Source organism: Panonychus citri, unplaced genomic scaffold, assembly GCF_014898815.1.
Source record: "Panonychus citri isolate SS breed McGregor unplaced genomic scaffold, ASM1489881v1 Contig00023, whole genome shotgun sequence".
NCBI lineage: Eukaryota > Metazoa > Arthropoda > Arachnida > Trombidiformes > Tetranychidae > Panonychus > Panonychus citri.
In genome coordinates this window covers 1,463,492-1,484,164 of record NW_026515428.1, presented here as the reverse complement: position 1 = coordinate 1,484,164, position 20,673 = coordinate 1,463,492, and the positions used below count along the sequence as shown (strand labels likewise).

Genomic DNA, 20,673 nt, shown 5'->3' with positions numbered 1-20,673 from the left:
TTAAAATACCAAGGTCATTTTGTTAGGATACGGTTTCAAGGTCATTTGATGGTCTAACAAAATGACCGGAATGACCTTGATATTTTAATATGACCTAAACTACCATAACTCGAGTCTGGGGTCTGAACATTCAAAAACAAGAAAGTTACTCAAGAAAAACTTGGTGAAATACTCTGTAGTTGTTTCTTTGTGTTGGTTAGGTGCTGATGATTGGAATCCATTTGTTTAGGATTATATCATGATTAATTGTTTTTCTTGAAGTTTGAGTTAATTAAAAAATGGAAAAATTTTCTTCTTCTTTTATGTTATTGATCATTTGTTGTAGATTAATTAACTTGTCGGAAACGGAATTACGAATGAAGTTGATGACATTCAATGTTGACATTTATAAATGTTAATCACTTAATCATCAACAATTAACAACAAGAGTAACAAAGACAAGTCTTTGTGATTAATTTGTTAAAAATTCATTTCAATCAACTGAATTCATGATTACAAAGTATTACAAGAGAAACAGATAATTAATCTGGTTAATTTAATAATCAACTGATTAACTGTCCAACAGTTGAAATAGTTAATATGTCATTAAAAGAAAATTATTCAATTAAACAGCAATCAACAAGTTGGTCTGTTAATTTAAGAAATTAAAAGAAAGAAAATAAATCAGGCTAATTAAGATTCTTTGTTTTTCAATAAAAAAACACATCAAACCTTATCAAAGAAATTGATTCATAACAATATAAATATAATATAATATTAAATATCCATCATCATGATAAAATAATTAACCAATTTAGTTAATTAACTTATTATTAATAATTTAATCAAAGAATTTGAAATTACATTAGTGCCTCTATCTATGGATCAAAAAGTTAACTAAAAGTCGAAAGAAAGAAAAAAATTTTCATTCCAACATTTTAACTTTTCCAAATCTTCTCCTTCTCTAATTAATGACAATTTCCAAGAAAAATTTTAAACTAATATGTTCTACAATCAGAAAATTTAATTGACAAAAACAATTCTTTTCCTCATTGTAACCAAATTAAATTTGAATCTCATTCAATCGGTAACTATGGTTACTTAATTGTTTACAATTCTGATTGAGAATAACTCGTAACTTCATCTGGTGTCATCTAAATAAACTAAAAATCGGATCTAAATTTTGATTATTTTGTTTTTGTTTTTCTCTCACAATTTGAGTTGATCATTTAATAAACATCATTAGTTGATTTCTTCTGAAGAATTACTTTGTTAATTGTTGTAAAATTGTAACAATTAGACTAATTGTTTGTATGTTTAATCTCCAGTTGAGTGATAATATTTTTCTACCTGTGATGATTAAAGTATCTTTAATAAGGATTCAAGTCTTTTGGACACTCCCTCATTGAGAGAGAGAAAGAGAGAGAGAGAGAGAAAAACATATTCTTTTGTTGCAACTTTTTTCTATTCTCTTTTGATGATTTTCTCTTTCTTTTCTTTCTTCATTTACCTGTTAAAGTCTTTTACCTTTTTGTTTTGTGTGTGAAGAAAAAAAAAGTGACTTCTCTTTCTCTCTTCTTTCTCTCCGTAATGAGTAACGGTTAATTTTGATTAATTTTCTTCTCTTTTTTTTCTATTTATTTATATAATTCTTATTGTGTGACTGTGTCTGAGTGTCATCTTGTGATTTTTTATTTCTCTCTCTCTCTCTCTGTCTGTCTATCCCTTAGTCTCTATCTTTCTCTTTCTCTCTGGAAATTATGAGATTTGTCGCCCACAATGGACCCTGTACATGTCTCGCTCTTGGTCAAAAATCGGGTAGAGTTTTGGTTACCGGAGGTGATGATAAAAAGGTTAACTTATGGGCCATTGGTAAACCCAACATTTTAATGAGCCTTTCAGGTCACACAACGACAATTGAATGTGTTAAATTTGGTCACAATGAGGATCTTGTCTGTGCAGGTTCAGTTGCCGGAGCTTTAAAAGTTTGGGATCTTGAATCGGTTAAATTAGTGAGAACCTTAACTGGACACCGATCTGCTGTTAAGTGTATCGATTTTCATCCTTATGGTGATTTTCTAGCCTCCGGATCAGTTGATTCTAATATTAAATTATGGGATATTCGTAAAAAGGGTTGTATGTATACCTACAAAGGTCACGTTAAAGATGTTTATTGTTTAAAATTTAGTCCTGATGGTCGTTGGCTCGCCTCTGGAGGTGATGAGGGTTCAGTTAAACTTTGGGATCTTCCTGCTGGTAAACTATTAGCCGAATTAAAGGAACACTCAGCTCCGGTTACCGATGTTTGTTTCCATCCAAATGAATTTCTTCTATCAAGTGCCAGTTCCGATGGAACAATTAAATTCTGGGATTTAGAGACTTTCCAACAAGTCTCAACAACCACAAATGATGTTGGTCCAATTCGTAAGATACTTTACCACCCTGAAGGTAAAACAATCTTCAGCGCTGCTCGTGATGTACTTAAAATTTACGGCTGGGAACCAACTCGTACCTATGATACGGTTACTATGGGCTGGGGTAAAGTAAATGATATTGCGATCTCAGATAATTCTCTTGTGGCTTCAACCTTTTCACTCACAAATGTTTCCGTTTTCATTGTTGATCTCAAAAAGTTACAACCTTTTGGCTCATCATCATCATCTTTATCTTCATCATCATTCTCTTCTTCTTCCTCCAACACCATCAATACAAATACCACCTCTTCACCATCATCATCATTATCCCTTCTCTCACCAAACAATTCAAATTCATCGCCTTTATCAACAAACACCAAACTCATGCCTTACAGAGATTCAGTATCACGACAAAGTACAAGGAAAAATTTCTTCCATGGTAATTGTAGCACAACACATTCCCAATTAGAGTAAGTTCTCAATTGATTTAATTTTAAAACCTAAATCATCATCATCATCACCAATATGTTTACCATCCTCTTAACCCGCAGCAAGTTTGTTAACAAGATAAATAATACATGCTGAACCACCTAAATACACTTTAAATTGAGTCACTCAGACAATAATTACCGTAAATGCCTTTTCTTATTATTCTTAATAATATAATTATTATTATTTTATTATGATGATGATAATGATGATTGGGTGATTTACGATCCACTTTTGGTGTTTTGTTCCGTTCGAGAAAAACAATCTAACTTTTGCTTCTCTCTCTCTCTTCCTCTTACTGTCAATATTTTCATGAAAATAATATTATTCTGATAATATTTTGTCATGAATATAATCTTGAGATTATTAATCATCATCATTATATTCAAAACTAAGGCTCAAAAGCTAAATCATCCCGAACAATTTGTTTTGCATTCTCTTAATTAGCTTTTTGTTTTTCTCTCTTTCTCTCTCTTGTTTTCCTTTCTCACCTGATTTGTTATTTAACGGTAGTTGTTTTCCTTTTTCTCCTTTCATCACTATCATCATCCTAATCATCATCATTATATCACATTTACCAACAAAAATTTGCAAATTTGATTGTTTAACCGTTTTTTTGTTGATGTTATTGTTGTTTCTTATACAATCAGATGATCAGTCAACAACATCAATATCCAATTTGATTAAGAGATTAGATCAGATGAGATACAAGTTCGCAATTATTATAAATGCTAATTTCAAGGATATATCTCTCTTAATCACTATCAATAATATTAATAACCGATTAATTGACATGTATTATTATTCAATTACCAATTACATGTTTTGTTAACTTTTCCACCATCAAGCAAGAAGCTGATTAACTGTCAAATTTAATGCCTCATTTTCATTAATTTAGTTTCTTTTTCTCTCTCTCTCTCTCTCCATCCTTCTCTATTTCATCTTAAATTTTACCTTTTTTATGCAATTATTTCAAAATCTAATTGAATTCATTGTGATAATTAACTTTAAACTTTTGATTAGCATGTTTTCCCTTTGCCGTTTCAACGCCTTCATCTTTTTTATCCCTTCTTCTTGTAATCAATATAATTTTGGCGAAAAATTGGACATTTCAATTTTCAGAACTTTTTTTTCGTTTTCTCCTGAATTTGACTTCCATGACAAGCCTGTCTGACCTTGAATTCTCCTGAAAATTTTCATGAAAACTCCTTTGCAGTTATGTATTTTCTCTTCTCTTAATTAGCAATCAATTACAATTTTATTCTTAATTCTTTCACACTGAGAGATGAATAGCTTAAGTTAACTTTCTGTATTTAGCAATTTAAATATTTTTAATATCGTTTTTTATAAATCTGTCTCGCTCTTATAATTAGATTACTAAAAAAATTATTATTATTATTACAGTTTAACGCTTATATCATGTTATCAACTAATCATCTTATAATCGTATTCATAAATTTTATCATATTCATGAGATTGGTAACTATTATAAGCACTAATCTAATTATTTTTATCTTTCCTCTTTATCTTACATTTAGATCATTGGAATCCAATCGAAGTGAGGAAACCGAGACCGGATCAGATGAACCCGAAGGCGAGGAATCAATTGATATAAACAATATTTACGATACCAAGGAAATATTTGCTCCAAGTCGAGAACGTAGGAACAACTTTACTTTTTAACCCTTTTCTCTCCTTCCCTTCAATATCATCTAATATCAAAGCTAATCCATTCATGATCATTAATCTTGATGATGCTAACCACCTTAAAATATTAATTCTAAATTCAATTTCTCTTCACCTCAATCTCCAATCTCCAATCTCTCCCTAGTGTGTATGTGTGTCCATTTTTATACATATTCACTAAGGTTATATATTCACTTATTCAATTTTGACAATTCAATCTCGATAAACCTTGATGTTTATACTTTCTCACTGTTGAATCGCCGTCAAGAATATAACAACCTTAGCGGATACATAATCTAAGTGGGTACAGATACACATCCACACAAACCATTATTATTTTGTTAATCTTTTTTTATTTTCTCATTCTTTTTTCTCCCATTTCTCTCTCTCTCTCTTATTTTTTTACTCCTGCTTGATTTTTGCTCCATCATTTTTACCTGTTTTTAATATCTCTTCTTGTTCTGGTTGGATCTTTAAGTTTGTCGTACTCCTCCGCCACTCACTTCATTAGCACAATCTCCTTCAAGCATGGGTATGCACCTTATATGGTTAACCAAACCTTGAATACTCAAATATTGATAAAACTGATAATATAATTTAATATTAACAATCATTATATTATTTTTCTTATCATTATTTGTATTCAAGTTACTTTTTATCGAAGACGAAAAAGAAGAGAGAGAGAAAAAGAAAATCAACAAAAAAAGAAGGAGCTGAAAATAACAAGTTTTTCTTTTTTCTTTTTCGTTGATTTTTTTTTCTTCTCTCTTCCTTTTCACCTTTGTTTTTGTTATTGTTTTCGTTTTATCATCATCATTATCATCAACATGTTCCATATCACTTCCATCTACACAGATTCAACCCAAAAGCTAAACGAACTTAACTTATCTTCCCTTTCCTCATCATCACCTTTATCCTCTTATTCACTAAATGGAAATCACCATAACTCTAATAATAATAACAATAATAATCGTATAGCCAGTGGAATGTGTTCCATAGAATCACTTTCATCGCCGACAATTGGAACTTTATCAACACATAATCTAGGAAATAAAACTCCGTCCATTCCACCACAATCGCTGAAGATTCCACCGTCCTCCTTATCTTGTTCCTCTTCTTTAGTTTTAAGTTCACCGACAAAAATGTCCACCACAACTGCCCAATGTCGTCCTAATCCTCGTACCAATATCTTACCATTGCCAATAGTCTCACCTTATTCAAATGTTACCTCACCACCAACTTCCTTATCATCACCCCTTTCTCATCATTATTCTCATTCTCATCCTCATCATGCTCTTCATAATAATAATCATCATCATCACGCATCTTCTCACAATATTAATTCTTCCCTTCATCAACATCATTCTCTCCATCACGATCCTGTTCTCATTAAACAACCTGTTTCTACGACAACAGTTAATGATTCCTCATTAGGTTATACTGCCAAGATATCAACCTCTGTTATACCGCCTGTGACAAAAGCAACCACTCCAACGTCATCCTCATCATCATCCATTGCAACATTACCTTTAACTAAATCATCATCAACCGTACTACATACATCTCGCTCAATGAGCAATTTAAGCCAAAAAACAGCCAAATCAACTAATCTGGTTCATCCTCGCCAACAACCTGAAGTAATCTCAATTGTACGGCCAGTTATTAATGATAGTAAAACCAAATCTCATCTCAATGGATCACCATCATTAATCAATACTAATGAGAATCACAAAAATTCAAATTCAATGGATAATAATCATCTTCATCATTCCACAAAATCAGTTGCCAATAATATTAATAATAACAACAATAATAATAATCTTCATCATCATCATCATCTAAATAATAATAGTAAACATCAACCTCGAGCTGCAGTTGTCTTTCCAACTGAACAACAATTACATAAACAACAACCTCAGTCATTGGATCAAATTGAATCTCCTGTTGATTTAATCCCGGAAGCCCGAGATAGACCAGCCGGTTTAGATTTAGATGATTTTCTACCCAAACATCTACAAGATACCGTTCGCTTGGGTTATCATCCACAACCAGAAATGTCAGAATCGGAAGCTATGCAAGCAATTATCAGAGGACACAAGTCAGTTGTAACAGCGCTTTCCCATCGTCGTAAAAATCTTCAAATTGTCCTGGCCATGTGGAGTACCAAGGATGCAAGGAACGCACTCGAGCAAGCGATAAATATGGAAGATCAATCCGTCCTAGTAGACATACTTAATGTCATTACCTTGAAACCGTATGTATCAAATGAATTTTAAAAAAACAATCATCTTCATCTTAATCATCATCCTCATCTCAAGGTTTTTCAATTCCAATATTCATTAGCCAAAAACAATCAATTGATTACTAACTCTAACAATTAGACATTTATAATAGTTGAGGCAAATAATGTACAACCTTTTCTTATTGTTACATCATAATTGTTTTGTTTTTTCACTATCCCTCTCTCTCACTTTACATTTCAATTACTTTCTTTTGATTATGAACAATTTAGTGATTTACCGGTTCTGTTTTTTTTCCTGATCAACCTTCAAATTTTTTCAATACATTTTGTCAATCAACTTTGATTCAATTACTGAAAAAAACGCAAGAAAACTATGTCAATGATTTTTTTAATACAATCATATCAAACTTTTTATACCTTTATTATAGCCAATTTACCTTGAGAAAGGAAGATGATTAGGAAGAGAGTGAGAGTAATGAGTGTTTTTTATAATCCAATGAATCGATTATTTTACTAATAATTTTTTTTCTCTCTTTTTTACACAGAGCAAGTTGGACTTTAGATATGTGCCAGATTCTTGTCCAGCCGATCTACGAATTACTTCAAAGTCGATACGAGAGGTATGTGTCCCCACCATTGAAGATGCGAAATGTTCATGTTTGAATTTGGTTTTTTTGGCATTGATTACAAATTACATCATGATAGATCCAGGGGTCAATGATATTTGTTGCTGGTTACCATGGAGTAATTTCAATTGCAATTAACAATGTTATCTTCTGTGTGTATGTGTGTGTGTGATCAATGTTATTTTTTTAGATATTTTGATTCTGTTAGATTCTGGATTCACTAGACTAACCTTTTTCATATTATAATATCGTCATGAAGATTATTGATTTTTTTTTCTGTGTTCATCAACTCCTACTAATCATGAGAAAGTCAATAACTTTCATGATGTATATTGTCATGTACCTGAAAAATACAAGGCTATTCAAGGTCAAATATGAAAATTAATTGTTAGATCAACAATCAATGACTACCATAATCATTGATCGTTAAATACCTTTACATGATTGACAATATGTACACACACACTTTTTTTTTGTATGCATATTTGTCCTTTGATTGTAAAAATTTGATGATTACTAAATTAGGTTATCCCTTTGGTAATCATATTTAATTAACTCTTTCCTTGATTGTTACTACATAATCCTGATTGTAACCTTGTATAATTTATGTGCTAGTCATGTGTTGAGATGTTTCCAATTTTCAGCCCAATCTTTTTTATTCACTCAAATTAAACAAGGTTACAATTAATTATGATTAAACAATAACATCAAACAACAACCACAGTAAAAAGTTAACATGATCACTTTTTATTAATTTACTTTTGATATAATATATATAATATAATTATAATGATAATAAGTAAGACAATTAGGGCTTTCGTTTAGTAAATTAACTGATTGTTTAACATACAAAACAACCAAACTATTATTATCACCTGATGTTAATAATAATATTATATTATTAACAATTAAATTTAAGAAGCGAGGAAGATGAAGAAACAAGAAAAAAGCGTAAAAAGCTTTATCATCATTCAGTGTTTAGCTTTAATTCAGTTTAAATTGTTGCCGTTGTTTGAAACAACAGCTAGTGGGTAGATGTTGTTTCAATCAATTTGATATATTAATATACTTATATTATTATTATTGTATATTGTATATTATAATAATAATAATAATCAGCGAGGCCATTACATTCATTCAACCCACTATCTTCCGTCATCGTAATTTATTCAATCATTAATTTACAATTTAACAAACAGTAATCTCAAGGATAATTTTTTGATTTTGTGAATCTGATTCTGGTAAATTGTTGTTGCTGTTAACCAATTTATTATCCAATATCATGTTAATCTTATACACATCAAAATGTGATTATCCGAAATCTTTTCTCGCAATTCAATTATCTATTCAATATAATAATTATTATTTTATTTTTCTGATTATTGTTGATTGTTGATTGTAATTCAGTTCAGACGATGAGGAAAACTCCCCCAAACAATAATAGTTTGTTTTCATCAGGAAAAGTTCAATAGCCAGAAACAGACAAGTTACCTGAGGATGAGGTAGAAACCGTTATATATATTTTTACCTGTTTCTTTTTTCAATGTTTGCATTGTCACCATGACTTTGACTTTAAACCAGCAATTTAATATCATTATTGTTATTATTTCAAATTGTTTGAATAGGTTGTTTTTTTCACCATGATGATGATGATGATGATGTTATTAGCTTTTTGATATATTAATAGTAACTAATTTGACAACAAATTAATTCTTATTCTCAGTGTCATTTGAAGGTTAGGTTAGGTTAGATTAGTTTGAGATGCTTTCTAACAATCAATATGTATTGTAACTGTTAGTTAATTGCTACTTTAAATGTTGAAATTTTGTAATCACTCTTGTCAATCTAATCTCTGTGAGAGTGAGAGAAACAGATTAATTTGATTAATTACATTGATACTCAATCTGAATTTGATGATAACATGTCAACTTATGTGATGTACAATTACTTCCTGAATTACGTATTAGTTTAGCATTTTTTTTCCTCTTTCCATTGATGATGTATTCTTATTATTATCATGATTCAGTTGGAATATGATGATAAAACACTATTACGTCGTCAAATTGCCTTTAATTGTGATGATGATTATGTCTCACCCATTTAATTTTATCACAATTACCACAAATCTCAATGAATCTCCTCTTGTTATCATGTTGTTGTTTTTAATTTAATTGCTTAGGCGTTAATTTATGATGATATTAGTTGATTGAAGGTAAACTTTATCTTCATCTTGTGGAAAAAAAATCATTATTGATCTCATACATTTACCTTGACATTCAATTACGATGTTGACGTTTTTATTTACTTTAATCACTTTGTTCAATGGTTAATTTATCATCTTAACTCAACAAAAAGTAACAGTAAACAATTATGTCAGTTTTGTGAATAAGGATAACCTTCAATTTTCAATCAATCAAACATTGAACTTGTAATATTATCAGTATTTAACTAACATTTTCCTATTACAGTTAAGATTTATTATTATTATCATAATTTGGTTAAGATGTTTGGGTGCATTTACTTATTTGTATTGAGTGACCCTGTTTTTAATGGTTCTTCCTGTATTCTGACAAAACAGTTTCCCTTAATTTAATCATAATTATGCTAATAGTTGAGTTAATATTATTACTTTCCATTTAAATACTGTCTATTTCTGATGCCACGAGACCATTTAATTAGTACACTATTTTACTTAACCTAATTTTTAGTTATAAATGTAAAACTTTCAGAGGAGGAAAAGTTTTATTACCGTTGGTCAGTAAGTTTGATTACTCAATAATAATTAAGTTCAATTAACTTTTAATTAGAGCTTAATCTCATGCTGTGGCTTAAAAGAAACAGATTTATTCTTCATCCCATTATACAGGGCTATTCAGCTATTTTTACCGATGTTTTTTGAGATTTTCTCAGGAACTAAGAGTCAGAGAGACACGAGACTTGAGTGGTATGAGTTTGATCGATACTCAATTTTCATATCAAAAGATCAAGGTCATTCAGGTCATCGGTAAAATAACACGATTCAAGGTCTTCTGAAGGTGATACAGTTATTCTCCAGATTTTTTAACCCTGGAAAATGAGTTTAGAGATCGCTGTTGTCACAGACCTTTTGATATTACGGTTTAATTGAATAACTGTTGAAAATCTTCTTTTCAATAAATTTATCTTAATGCGCATAGCAAAGCTCATAGAAACCTGAATGACCTGAATGACCTTGATCTTTTGATATGAAAATTGAGGATCGCTCAAACTCATACCACTCAAGTCTCGTGTCTCTCTGACTCTTAGTTCCTGAGAAAATCTCAAAAAACATCGGTAAAAATAGCTGAATAGCCCTGTAGCTTCCTGAAGTGAGAGAGTAATTGAGTGAGTGATAAAAAAAACGGAAACATTGAAACACTTAACATGGGAATCAATGAATCTGTTTTCACCCTTAAGCCTCATTAAGTGTTTATGTTGTGATATCTATTTCAAGTGTATACATTGAATAATATTCACTAATCACTTTCACTATCCTCATCTCTGTAATGATTAACCGATCATATGTTTTTTCCTGATAATATTCACATTGAGATTATGTTTGTGAATTCAATTGTTTATGAAGATTTTTTTCTCTATTCACAATGAACCAATCTATTAGCCAATAATTGTGTCTAAATGTGTATATTTGTACCATTGATAATCATGTTAGTGTTTAGTATTATTATTATTTCTTCATTCAGGTCAGTTTTGAATGCTATTGTTGTGTTATATTGGTCATTTTTGGTTGTTCATTGATTTGAAACTTGATTTGAGAATTAACTTTCGATATGCTTTTCTCCTACTTAAAACCATTAGCACATTAGTTTATTCGCCTATTGACTTAGAACTTTTTTCTTCTCTCTCTTTCTCCCAAATTGTCGACATCAATCAAATAATAATATATAATAATGTACTTTTCTACTGCTCGGATTTCCGATGTTAAGCTTTTTCTCTCGTTTCATCATCATCTCTCTTTCTTTCTCTCTCTCTCTCTCTCTTTCTCTTTCTCTCTCTCTCTCTTTCTTTTAATCTGTAAATGAACAGTGGAAGATTTTACATAAATCTTCAAGATTATACAGTTATTTTTCTTATATACATATTATCTGATATAAAAAAGAGATGATGATGGAGAGATGATCAAGAGCGAGAGAGTAAATGAGAGAGTAGCTGCTGGTGTCGGAAAAATGAGCAGACCATTATTATTATTATTGTTATGTTATCATTATCATTGGGACTCTCTTGTGTCTATTGAAAATGTTGATCGTTTTAAATGGTTCTTTTTTTCCCCCACCAAGATGTGTCTTCCTTTAAGGCGATCTTACTCTCTCTCTCTCTCTCTCTCTCTCATTTGAATCTTTTAAAAGTTTGACTCACGTCTAAAGGGAAGTATGAAGATGAAGATGATGAAGTAAGAAGACGAAGGTGATAGGTGAAACCAATAAAAGCACAAAAGGCATAATAATGATAACTATGGAAAAGCTAACTGATGATTATTATTATGATTAAAACGATGAAAAGAGAGAGAGAGAGAAACTCATAACAACACAATCAGGAATCAGAGTATGAATAAAGATGAAAAAGGTAACAGAAAAAAATAGTAAAACGAGAAAAGGGCTGGACATTTGAATACAATTCGACCTTTGTCATTTTATAAATAAGTTGCTCTTTTGTTATTTTGATTGTTCTCTCCTCTTTCATCTCTCACCTTTCACCTTTCTCTCTCCATTACTACTTTATCATCACTCTTATTTACTTTTTGCCATATTATGAAAACATAAGCCCAATGTAGAGGGCATAACCCCGATTTAACTTAAGCACAATATTTACTTATAATTTGTGACATGACGTCTTTTTCATTGGCGTTTTTTTCGTGCTCTCTCTCTCTCTCGGTTTTTAATATATTATCATATTATATTTATATCAAAATCTTTGTTATTCATTATCACTCTTTCCCATTGATGTTATTGTGATTTTATTGAAAGAAGAAGAAAAAAACTTTTCTTTCTCGATACTCGATATAATCGTTTCTGTGGGGTTCGTTGTGTGTTACCATAATACTCACCATACATATTCACCATTATCACCACCACCCGACATTAAACACACACACAGGGACAAACCTCTGTATCTTGTTAGTTGTGTGTCTATGTGCATGTACTGTGTTTGTATACGTGTACAGATCATATTTAGAACGCACCATTTAACCAATTTAGCCTCGATAATCGGCTCAGCCCCGCCCAATTGACTCCCATTTTCATGTAAATATCTTGATTAGTCATCAACAGGATTGATTGTTGAATCTTATGTTTGATTATATTATTAACAAGCATTATCAATAATAACAATGAGAATGATAATATTTTCCCATTATTATTGAATATTATACTTATTTATCATTATTACTTTTCTTATATAAGTTTTAAAACCTATTATAACTTATGAATATACATAATATTTGAATTAGTCTGTTGTTGTTTGCAGTTAATTGTTTAAATTGTTGTTAGTTAAACTTATATATATGGACAATCAACTACTAGTATTATTATCATAAAGTGAAAATTGTTTGATATTGGATTGAAGATAATGTTCATGTTTGGGTTAACCATGATGATAATTTTTTTCATCAATATTGATTGTTTACTCTTATTATTTAGGTTAACAATTATCAGTTATTAATTATTTATTTGATTTTCTTTCTATTTACAGTTACATGACTGTTGGTTGTTCTGCACTTAAATTAATCCTGAAAAATTTTGCCACAATCATCAAGACCAATATAACCGCACCTCCTGGAATCGGTGTTGATATATCAAGAGAGGAAAGGTTTGTGTACAATAATCATAATAATAATTGATTGTTGATCAACATTAATGAAAAATAATCAACAAGTAACAATAATAATACAACAATAATATTACAACTGGATATTTATGAGAATCAAAATTTCCCGCTCTATTCTTACAAGATTAATTATCATCGACAATCAAACTGATTATTATTATTATTATTTGAAAAGCAATTTAAAAGCTAATTGTTTTTAGGTACGAAAATTTTTACCTCCAATAACTAGACAATAACAAAAAATTTACTAACCATAGGTAATAATTAAAATACTGATGATAATAAGCCAATACACAATTGAATGCTAATGATACTTGTGTCGATGATAATTATTACTGTTATAATAATTTCAGGAGAAAAGGAAAGTTATAATAATAACAATTGGAAAATTATAATAATATAACAAGCGTAATCGTTATTATTACTTGGTTAAATCAATTAGAATGAATCAAATGGTGAGAATCAATCAACTTTAACCTACTAATAATTAAAAAGCAAACTAATGACCAATACTCATTTCCAAAGATATTGACCAGTAACTAGTTTTGTTTGGAGAAAAAGCAAAACCAAACCTAATGGAGTTAATTTTAACTCTATGATCTTTATTGTTTTTACTTTAGTCAACTGAACATACAATTAAATTAAATTGTGATTCAGTGATAGATTGATTTTTTGGCCATTCGCTGGTTCCAAACCACATAATTTAAGGCCAAAAAATTAAAGAGCTTGGACTTGTCTTGTTATACCTTTGAACAGTCCAAGAAACGATACTGACCCAACCTCACCTTTAACTCTTTATGCAGTTAGTTAATAGTCACTCCCCTTTGTATGCCTACTTTTGGACAATAGCCTTATGATAATCGTTGGTTTACCTTTTTCTACCTTTGTTTACCTGTCCAGTTTTGGTCCTTGTGTATGTGTATTTGTCTACAGTTGAATGCACTAACTGCCGACTTCATTATGCAGAAAACATCGTTTCATCATCATCTCCGTTAATTGATTACTATGGTTAATTTTTCTGTTTTTTTTCCTTTGCAAGTTGATTAACTTTCGCATTGTACTTTTCTTGCTTATCTTAACCTTTTGATGCTTTTACTGCAAGTTAATTGTCCGTTCATAACTTTAACTCTATTTACTATTACGTTGATCAATTTAACATGGTTAACATATCTACAAGTAATTATATGTATCTTTTACTTTACCTTTTTCCTCCTCCTTTAACTTTATCCTGAGTTTGGTTATGTTTGATCATCTCTATTGGTCATTTTATGATTAGTTATCATTTTCCTCCTAATGACCATTGAGAATTATCCTCTTACCAAATACCTGCTGCTGTTGATTCATTTTTCCCATTGATTTGATAGAATCAGTTCAACTTGATTAGCTTCAATTATTTGCTATTTTCGTATTAGCTTTGGTTTCATATTCACTGTCAGTGTATTTTTTTTACACCAACTCTTCAGTATTGTTGATCAACTAACTGTTTATTTGATTAGTAACAATATTTAGACACTTTGATTGACCATTTCATACGCTTTGATGACCTTTACTTTGCTTCATTTCGCAGCAATTTTTTTGCTCTTTTTCTCCCTCATCATCACGATCTCTATGAGTTTTTGTAGTTTTTTTCCTCCTCAATCTCCCTTTTTGATTCTTCTGATGTAATTCAATCAACTCTCACTCGTTTTAATGGCTTTAGATCCTTTAATGGACCAAATAAGCACCAATATATTTATTATAATAATAGTATTAAAATATAGGGAGAGAGAAACGGATGATTGACTATGTTAGTCTTTTTCTGTTCCTTTTTTCTCCATTGAACTTGAACAAGAAGATGAAGATGAAGATAACGATAATGATTATGATGATGATACTTTTTGAAATAGATACATCGTTTTCATCATATTTTTCTTAACCTTTTATATTGATATCATTTTCAAGATAACTGTAAGGTCTCTTCCCCTTTTTGATGATAGCACCCAAAAGTCCCTTAGCAGGGAGGAATGAGAGATGATAATGATGATGGAGAGTTGAGAGACTTTATTCTAGCATTTTGTTCTGGTTGGTTCCTTTTCTGTAACCATTTTTTGGCCAAAAATGGATTGGGAGTCAGTGAGAGACAACCAAAAAGAGGAGGAGGAGGATAAAGATGAAGAAAGAGAGAGAGAGAGAGAGAGAGAGAGAGAGGGTGAGGATTTGTAAAGTATCTGTTTATCAATTGACTTGCAGCGAAATCTCTCTCTCTCTCTCTCTCGCATTTTACATATGCATTAACAGAAACAACTCAATCTTTGCTTTTCTTTTCTCATCATTATCATCTCTCTTGCTCTCTTTATTCTCCATCACACTCTCACCCATCATCTTCCAGTTTGACAAGGGAGAAACCGATCTAGAAGGACAAGTATCCAAAGCATATTGGACTCGAGCCTACTTTTCATGTCTAACGGCCACACGAATAATTTTAATATATTCAATGTGCATATCGACGGCGATCAACTAAAAACTGTACATTAACCTGAAACGCGTAAAATGAGTTGTAAAATTGCGTCGAAAACCACCCCCACTAGAGAGCCTCCTACTCTTCCTTTCTCTTTCTCTCCTTCTTACAGTTCTTCTCCTTTTTCTCTCTATCTATTTATAAGATGTTATCTTCTCAAAATGATATACATCTCTCTCCATCCCTGAATAACTTATATACTCATTTGTATATCGATGATATACTTTAATGTCAACTTGTGATTGGTAATATTGATAAGATTGTTGTTAATTTGAATGCCCTTTCTATGACCCTGTTAGTGTTTCCATTCAGAACTATTAATCTGTCCATTATTATTATCAATTGAATCGCCATCATCTCCACTTTTTTTTATACTTCATCTTTTATCCTCAATCAATGAAGTTGTATGTTTTTTTGACAAACACAAAAATCAAGTTAACTTTGGTTTATGGATATCACTAGACTATCAATTTGATAATCATTGTATGTGTTTAATATACACAATCCAAGTGATTTAACAAAGAGACTTGGTTAGTAATAATAACGATCCATGATAACGATCATGATGATTATCATCATTATTATGATATTATTACGATGACAGGGAAAGAAACAGGAAGAATATATAAAAGTTTTTCGCCTCTTCCTCTTTAATCAAAACCATTACCTTTTTTTTACGATGATTACTATGAATATAATCATCATCTTAAGATCTTGATGATAATCTTGATCTTTTATCCCTATTCTTGTCTTGACCCTTGACCCATCCTCAAATATTTACTGTTGTTCTCTCTCTCTCGGTCTTGTTATTTTCTAAATCTTGTTTACCTTTAACTCACTTAACATCTTCTTCATCATCAATTCAATATCATTTGATTTGATGCTCATTTTACTGTATCATCTTCATCGTCCACTCTTCTCTCCCCATTAAATCCCCTTTTCATCCTAATCTCTTCCATCTCTCTTTCTCTTTCTCTCTCTCTCTTCTTTCACTCCTACTTCTCTTCCTCCTCTTCTACTCAATATCTGTTACCTCTTGTTGACATTATCATTATCTATTCACCATTTTGTGTATTTATGTTGATATGTTTCAACTTTTTTTCTTCTTCTAGATAATCTTACTCCTTATGATGACTATCAAGTTACCTTTGATTATTTATCATTATAATAACTTAATCCCTTCATTTAGAGTAAGAAAAAAATACTCATCAATATGGTTCTCATCCTGTGTTGATATTACACTCTCTGGTTAAACTCCCCCTCATCATCAACATTACACCCAGTTCACCTTTCAACTCAATATCTTTCTCTCTCTCTCTCAATATTGACAAATACTCGGCTGTAATATTATTCTGTTAGCATTGTTATTGTTGTCTACCATTATTATTGTTACTTTTGATTATCAATCAATCAAATCACCCATGTAGAAATCAATTAATTAGAAGAGGGTGTTAAAGTGTCACCAGAAAGAAAGTTGAATTACCTAATGACAGAAAATCAATCTCATTCTCTAATTATATGAATTTTCTCTCTCTCTCTCTCTCTTTTGATTTATTAATCAATCCACAGGTACCACAAGTGTATGGGAGTTTACAATCACCTATTAAATGTCCGAGCGTTTATATTGAAACGTCAAACTCTCCAAGGAAAATTAGGACGAACATTTAGAGAATTGTCAATTCTATTCCAAAATCTGGAGTAAATCAAATTTACGAAACAAAAAGACTACAAAGATGAATTATTATTATTATTATCGAGCAACAACAATTAACCTTTTTTACCACAAAAATAAATCAACTAAACTGACCCATGACCGAAGACAACAATGACCACACACTCAAGTGCCACCAACTCACTTTCTCTCTGTGATTGTTTACAATATCAATCAATTTACCTTGTCAACTAATCCTTTCATTGATATTTTCTCTCTCTCTCTCTCTCTCACTCTCATTCTCTCTCCTACAAATTGTAACAATTTCATTCATGAGGGAAAAGTTCATTGAATTGACTTTTACTTTATTACATTGATCTTTATTTTTCCACTGGAAACAAGTAACAAGTATTACCCTGAGGTCTTATTGTTTGTATCCTTCAAAGATTAGTGACAAAAGTTAAGAAGCAGATTAAAGGAGTTGCTGTGGATTTGGATATAAATATAAAAATGCAACATTGTGATAAACTGGACCAATGATATTCCCATACAGAAGTAAAATCCAATTCCAAGAGAAATGTTTATCTTATTGTTAATCCAATTTTAAGAAAAAAAAATGAAAAAAAAACAATCATCATAATAAAAAGAAAATAACAATTTAAGTCAAAATGAGTTACAAAATTGAAAGTTAATTCCTATTTGGATATCGAAAGGATTAACCTAATCGCCGTGTTTTGGTTTTCCGACAATGAGACAAAATCTTAGAGATTCGGACATTGACCATGTAAAGTTTTCTTGACCAATTTTACTATTTAAGTGTTTCTTTTATTGGTCAATTGTCTAAATCATTTCCATTTGTTCAAAGGATTGACCACTAAAAGTGACTTGTGACCTTTGAAGTTTCTCACCGACTCGCCTAAGGTTCCAGTCCAATTGTGATGAACTAATTGTCAAAAAGTTTTCCTTTATTATTGTCTGATTGTTAAAACAAAAGGAATCAATGAGAAATTGATTAACCATTGTTACCTACCTACTGTAACCCTTGACCCTTGAGGGGAGAAAATTTTTTCAATGGAAAAAATTTCAATTTCAAAGTTACAATTACTTGGAATTTTGATTAAACTCATTAAGGGAAGAGGATTAATTATGTTGTTGGTGTTAATCTTCATCTATTAGGTTAACCTGGATTAGTATTGGAAGGAGACAAAATTAGCAGGAAATTTGGTCAAACTTTTTTGAATGATCGACAGATCGTATTTAGGTCAAGAGTCGCGCGATTAACTCACATCATTTGAGCAAATCGTCGAGAACGATAAACTTTAACTTTGATTAGTTGATTGTTTTCATTACAATTTAAGTTCCCCCAATCAATATGATTCCAATTGAACAGTTATTCAAATATTTTACATTTCCAAAAGTTGTTCCCAATCAAAAGGATAAATTTCAATCCGATCCACTGTTTTGCCGATTAAGTCGTGAATCTGAGGTAAGGCAATCATCATCAGCTAATTAATCTTTAAATTAATTGATTATTAATTGTTCTATCACATTGATTTGTTTAGATTCAATATGTTGGTTACAAGGATCGCTCTTTATTTCACCGTAAGAGAAAGTTCATTAATGAAATTGAATCCGGAACAGTAAATATTGTAAGTTAATTTCGATTGTCAAAAATTATTTATATTCTTATTTTAATTCTAATCACAATTAACATTAATTTCAGGTATTTGTGTCAACCGCAATTCACTTACAACTAATTTTGAGCCCCGGTAATATTAATATCCTGGAAAATAGAAAGGTAAGTTGACCGTATTGACCACCAGAACTTTGGACAATTTTTTACTGTTGAAAATTTGCTAATGAAAATTTTAATATTTCCACTTTCAGGTTGAATTCAGATCAAGTTTAATTTTTAACGGTGTTTGTGTCCAGTGTAAGGGTTGGATTGACCTGGAGAAACTTGAAGGAATCGGTTGTCTTGAATACGATCATGTGAATGGTGAAATTGAAGATACTCTCCTGAAAGAGCAGATTAAAAAAAGGCCACAAGAAAATGATACAATCGATCAGCACCTTCGGACATTTCAATCAACATCCCATCGAGTTAAAGTGTAATTCATATAAAATATCGTGATATCTTTTTGTACCTAATTAATTGTTATCTATTTGTAATTAATGTTAAATCAGAACAAAAAAGAGGAATAAAACTTTTCTTTGTTTACCTTAATTGTGTGTAACCAATTTCCAAAATCTTAACAAGTGAATAGACAAAATTGAAAGGTAATTTAGTCCCACTTAGCCCCTGACAATGACCACTAAAGGTAAAAAGCAGGTAAAAGGTAAAGTCGGACAAGACCTTTCGCTTAATGTATCATCATTATCATGTATTGTCCAGTAGTAGTGATGGATGTCCATAACACTTAGGTGTGAATTTTTTCAATCCAAAACCTTTTCGTCAATTTCTCCCACCGTCTCTCTCATTAGCACATCGTTTCACTCTTCCATTCACTTATTCTCTCTCTCCTTATCCGTAGTATCTTTTGCAATCTAAACTCACAACGAAAAGAAACCTCGAAAACGAAACCAATAAAAGTCCAAAAGTCACAAAATAATAACGAAAAGCAAACTTATTATCATAATCCTGTGAATATGAATGAAATTTGCTAAATTGTGATCATCAGAATTAAGAACCTCTCCTTGTGTCTCTCTCTCTCTCTGGAGGTAATTGTCGAAATGGTTTGTTAATTGTTGTCGTTAATGAAACACGAATAAATCATTTTCTCAATGGGTTGTAAGCCAAACAGTAAACGGTTAACAAGTTCAACTAAATTTCAGAAAAGATTAGATTAAAATAATCATACATGAAAAGTAATTAAATGATTGAATCATCTTGAAGCAAAAAGTATTTGGTTGAGCAAATTGTTCATTGATTAAATTATTTTCTCCCATAAATGAGAACAACAATTAAAACCAATGGATTATGATTAACATAATATTCAAATTTCGTCACAATGAGAATGAGAGTAAAAAGCAGCAAGAAGAAAAAAAAAACTAACCCCAAATGCTCACGCATATGTTTATGTATTAGCGATTCAGTGAAATACCGCTGTGGTGATGGTGGTGGTAGTGGTCGTGGTAGTGGTCTAGATGGTGGTGGAGTGTGTGTATGTGTGTATCCACCGTCAATCCCACTTTTCCTATAGGCTGATATTGGTAATATTGGTTGGCAG

At 30.9% G+C, this 20,673-nt stretch overlaps 2 protein-coding genes across 5 annotated transcripts; both read left to right on the top strand.

Annotated features, from left to right (window-relative positions):
- Nucleotides 1-1,189: 1,189 nt before the first annotated feature.
- On the top strand, nucleotides 1,190-18,105 carry LOC128394820 (katanin p80 WD40 repeat-containing subunit B1-like). Of its 4 annotated transcripts, XR_008326460.1 has the most exons (8): nucleotides 1,194-2,863; nucleotides 4,421-4,542; nucleotides 5,047-5,100; nucleotides 5,985-6,822; nucleotides 7,356-7,430; nucleotides 13,161-13,277; nucleotides 13,649-13,750; nucleotides 17,362-17,500. XR_008326460.1 is itself a non-coding variant. In XM_053355189.1 (7 exons), the coding sequence occupies exons 1-7, from the start codon at nucleotides 1,740-1,742 to the stop codon at nucleotides 17,492-17,494; spliced, it is 3,024 nt and encodes a 1,007-aa protein (XP_053211164.1). In that variant the 5' UTR covers nucleotides 1,190-1,739; the 3' UTR covers nucleotides 17,495-18,105. The 4 variants fall into 4 exon arrangements, 3 of the variants coding, with proteins under 3 accessions (XP_053211164.1, XP_053211179.1, XP_053211172.1); XM_053355189.1 differs by lacking the exon at nucleotides 13,649-13,750 and having other exon boundaries at nucleotides 1,190-2,863; nucleotides 5,424-6,822; nucleotides 17,362-18,105; XM_053355197.1 differs by lacking the exon at nucleotides 13,649-13,750 and having other exon boundaries at nucleotides 1,198-2,863; nucleotides 17,362-18,105.
- A 137-nt stretch (nucleotides 18,106-18,242) lies between these two features.
- LOC128394844 (protein big brother-like) lies at nucleotides 18,243-19,655 on the top strand. Its single transcript, XM_053355216.1, has 4 exons — nucleotides 18,243-18,929; nucleotides 19,006-19,092; nucleotides 19,167-19,241; nucleotides 19,331-19,655. The coding sequence occupies exons 1-4, from the start codon at nucleotides 18,816-18,818 to the stop codon at nucleotides 19,556-19,558; spliced, it is 504 nt and encodes a 167-aa protein (XP_053211191.1). The 5' UTR covers nucleotides 18,243-18,815; the 3' UTR covers nucleotides 19,559-19,655.
- Nucleotides 19,656-20,673: the final 1,018 nt, after the last annotated feature.

Bases quoted from the DNA above. Each gene is read 5' to 3' on its own strand.
- LOC128394820 (XM_053355189.1), top strand. From the start codon at position 1,740: ATGAGATTTGTCGCCCACAATGGACCCTGTACATGTCTCGCTCTTGGT. The intron at 5,101-5,423 runs GTATGCACCTTA...CCATCTACACAG, and splicing joins ACAATCTCCTTCAAGCATGG to ATTCAACCCAAAAGCTAAAC. The intron at 7,431-13,160 runs GTATGTGTCCCC...TTCTATTTACAG, and splicing joins CTTCAAAGTCGATACGAGAG to TTACATGACTGTTGGTTGTT.
- LOC128394844 (XM_053355216.1), top strand. From the start codon at position 18,816: ATGATTCCAATTGAACAGTTATTCAAATATTTTACATTTCCAAAAGTT. The intron at 18,930-19,005 runs GTAAGGCAATCA...TGATTTGTTTAG, and splicing joins GATTAAGTCGTGAATCTGAG to ATTCAATATGTTGGTTACAA. The intron at 19,093-19,166 runs GTAAGTTAATTT...CATTAATTTCAG, and splicing joins AATCCGGAACAGTAAATATT to GTATTTGTGTCAACCGCAAT.